This window comes from Echinops telfairi, unplaced genomic scaffold (genome assembly GCF_000313985.2).
Source record: "Echinops telfairi isolate 266 unplaced genomic scaffold, ASM31398v2 ScPeMD7_23;HRSCAF=83, whole genome shotgun sequence".
Lineage (NCBI taxonomy): Eukaryota > Metazoa > Chordata > Mammalia > Afrosoricida > Tenrecidae > Echinops > Echinops telfairi.
The window spans coordinates 24,773,024-24,775,820 of record NW_022103920.1 but is presented as its reverse complement, the minus strand read 5'-3'; the positions used below and the strand labels follow the sequence as shown (position 1 = coordinate 24,775,820).

Here is a 2,797-nt window from a genome sequence, read left to right as displayed (position 1 = left end):
AAAAAGCTTTTCATAAAGTCTTTAAAAATCTGTTCGAGAGGAGAAAGTATATGTGCTATTCATTTAGCTCTTCAAGGCTTATTTTGATTACATGAACTTGTTTCCTGCCCTCTCAGACCATAACAATCAAATAATTGGGGTTTTTATTTACTTTCCCTTTGGAGAAATTCAATTAAGAGCTCTTAATTGATAGGCGTAAAATGAAACCTCTTTTTGTTTTCTGATGGTGTGTGTGTGTGTGTGTGTGTGTGTGTGTGTGTAGAATATGTGTGTGAGTGCACAGGTGTTCGCTCACATACATGCTTTAATTTTCTCTGGTAGCTCCTGCATCAACCGTGCAAAAGAGAAAAGCAATATTGGTGATGTGTGGGCCTGCACTGTTGTGCACTGTGGCAAATTGGAATTGGCTCCTGGATACACAGCATTGTAGAAAGAGTTCACTTTCCAGCCCCACCAGGGTATTCCTATAGTAAAATGTCCTCATGTTTTTCCCACTGGTCTTCTACGTTCTTTCCAATAGCATCCTACATGACTGGCCTACACACAGAGACCCTGGGCCATTGGGTATTGGTAGTCCCATTTATTTAGAGGTGGTTATCTGGGAGAGGAAGAAGTTGGGATGTGGGGAGATGGACTGTGTTAGTCAGGGTAGACTAGAGAAACAAAATTCATAGACACTCATATGTGCTTAAGAAAGAGCTTTACATAAAGAGTAATCGTATATTAAGAAAACACCCCAGCCCAGTCCAGATCAAGTCCATAAGTCTGATATGAGCCTATATGTCCGATAATAGTCTATGAATTCCTCTTCATACTCATGCAACACATGCAATGACACTGAATGCAAGAAGATCACAGGCCAGTGGGTGGAAAGTCTTGTGGATCCAGTGGCAGTGGAAGCATCTCAGTGCTGGTGTGGGTCTCCACATGGCTCCTCCAACTCCAGGGCTCTAGCTTCATCTGCATAGCTCCATGTGGTTTCTCAACAGGAATGTCTTGAAGGGAGACAAGCAGAGAGAGAGTGTGTGTCTAGCCTCCAGTGAGCTATTTATCTCCATGCCTCCAAATGAGGTCATCAAGCTGTGACCTGATTGACAGGCTAGACCAGTGGTTCTCAACCTTCCTAATGCTTCCTGATACAGTTAATCAACCTTCCTAATACAGTTCAACATTGTTGTGGTGACCCTCTCAATCATAAAATTATTTTAGTTGCTACTTCATAACTGTAATTTTGCTACTGTTATGAATCGTCATGTAAATATCTAATATGAAGGATTTATTTTCGTTATTACAAATGGAACATAATTAAAGCATAGTGATTGATCACAAAAACAATATGTAATTACATATTGTGAAATATTTATTTCTAATTACAATAAATGAAATTTTGTCTTGAAGCATGGTGTAGCATGGGTAACAGTCTTCATGCCGAGTACTCGTATGTGGGCGTACCTGCATGTGGATGGACCCGCCTGGAGACGGATAGAGAAGCGGTGTCTTGGTTCCTAAGACCACTGGAAATATGTGTTTTCCAATGGTCTTAGACAACCCCTGTGAAAGGGTCATTCGACCTACACAGGGGTCATGACCCACAGGTTAAGAACCGCTGTGCCAGACTCTACTCCTTCCTCAAGTTGACAGTAGATTATGTAACTGCCACATGGACCAAAGGGGTAAATGAAATAAGAGCTTCATTCTGGGGGGCTAAGTTTCCATTGATTCTATGAGGTCCAAACGTAGTGATAGCCACTAGAAACCCCGGGCGGTAAGAATGACTTCCAGGAGCGACCTCATGGTGGTTAATAGACCAAGGGAATCAGCAGCATCTAGACCATTTGAAATCACAGAGGAAGGGGGACAATATGGCGAAGACAAGGGGACTCAAGGTTCTTCCTAAAATTTTTGAAGATTTAAAAATCCCATGAAGGGAAATGAGCCAGTATAGAAGATGGAAAGAAAACCATCAATACCTAGGTGGGCCACAGAGGGAATTTGCTAAAATAGAAACCAAGGACAGAGACTTTCAGTGAGCTAGTGGACCACTCTGCCAAACACACAGGAGAGAACGAGCATAACGTGGGGAAATGACCACTGGATTTCCCAAGTACAGGGCAAAGTTTGCATTGTATGTGATTGTACCTCTAGACAGGACTGTGGTATACTACTACTCTTTCCTCTTACCTTTTGTAACAAATCTGGGGGTTAAAAAGGTTAAGTGGAAGGTATGTCCTTTAGTATAAAATGCAGCAAGGAAATAGTCACTACCACATACAGAGAGCTGTACCATTTTATGTCAAGTAATTGAATCACTAAGCCATGTGGCTAAGAATGGTTTTCAATCAGAGATCCCTAACTGGTTGAGCCAATGTCTGCAAGGATGAAAGGCAGGCTTTATGTTCAAATAGCCATAATTTCTAGTGCAGAAGTGGTTCAAGTCATACCTAGTACCATCATGAAATAGAAATTGATGCATTACTTTAAAATTATTTGATTTACAGCCAAAAAAAGCCAATTGTAACAGGTAGAAATGTCTTCCTGTAACTTAAAACAATATTTATACATATATTTTTTCTCTAATCCAGGTATGGAGACATGGTACCCAAAACCATAGCAGGGAAGATCTTTGGCTCCATCTGCTCCTTGAGTGGGGTCTTGGTCATTGCGCTTCCGGTTCCAGTGATTGTCTCAAACTTCAGCCGCATCTACCACCAGAACCAGCGCGCCGACAAACGGAGGGCGCAGAAGGTGTGTGCTCAGTTCTTTGCTTTTCATGAGGAGCCTCACAGCTGCTCACTTA

At 41.8% G+C, this 2,797-nt stretch overlaps 1 protein-coding gene across 1 annotated transcript in view; it reads left to right on the top strand.

Moving 5' to 3' along the window:
- The window catches only part of KCND2 (potassium voltage-gated channel subfamily D member 2), a 576,581-nt gene that overhangs the window by 549,399 nt on the left and 24,385 nt on the right, over positions 1 to 2,797 (top strand). Inside the window, exon 2 of the mRNA XM_004707771.3 lies at positions 2,583 to 2,745. Within this exon, the coding sequence (XP_004707828.1) occupies positions 2,583 to 2,745 (163 nt within the window). The remainder of the gene's footprint in view (positions 1 to 2,582; positions 2,746 to 2,797) is intronic.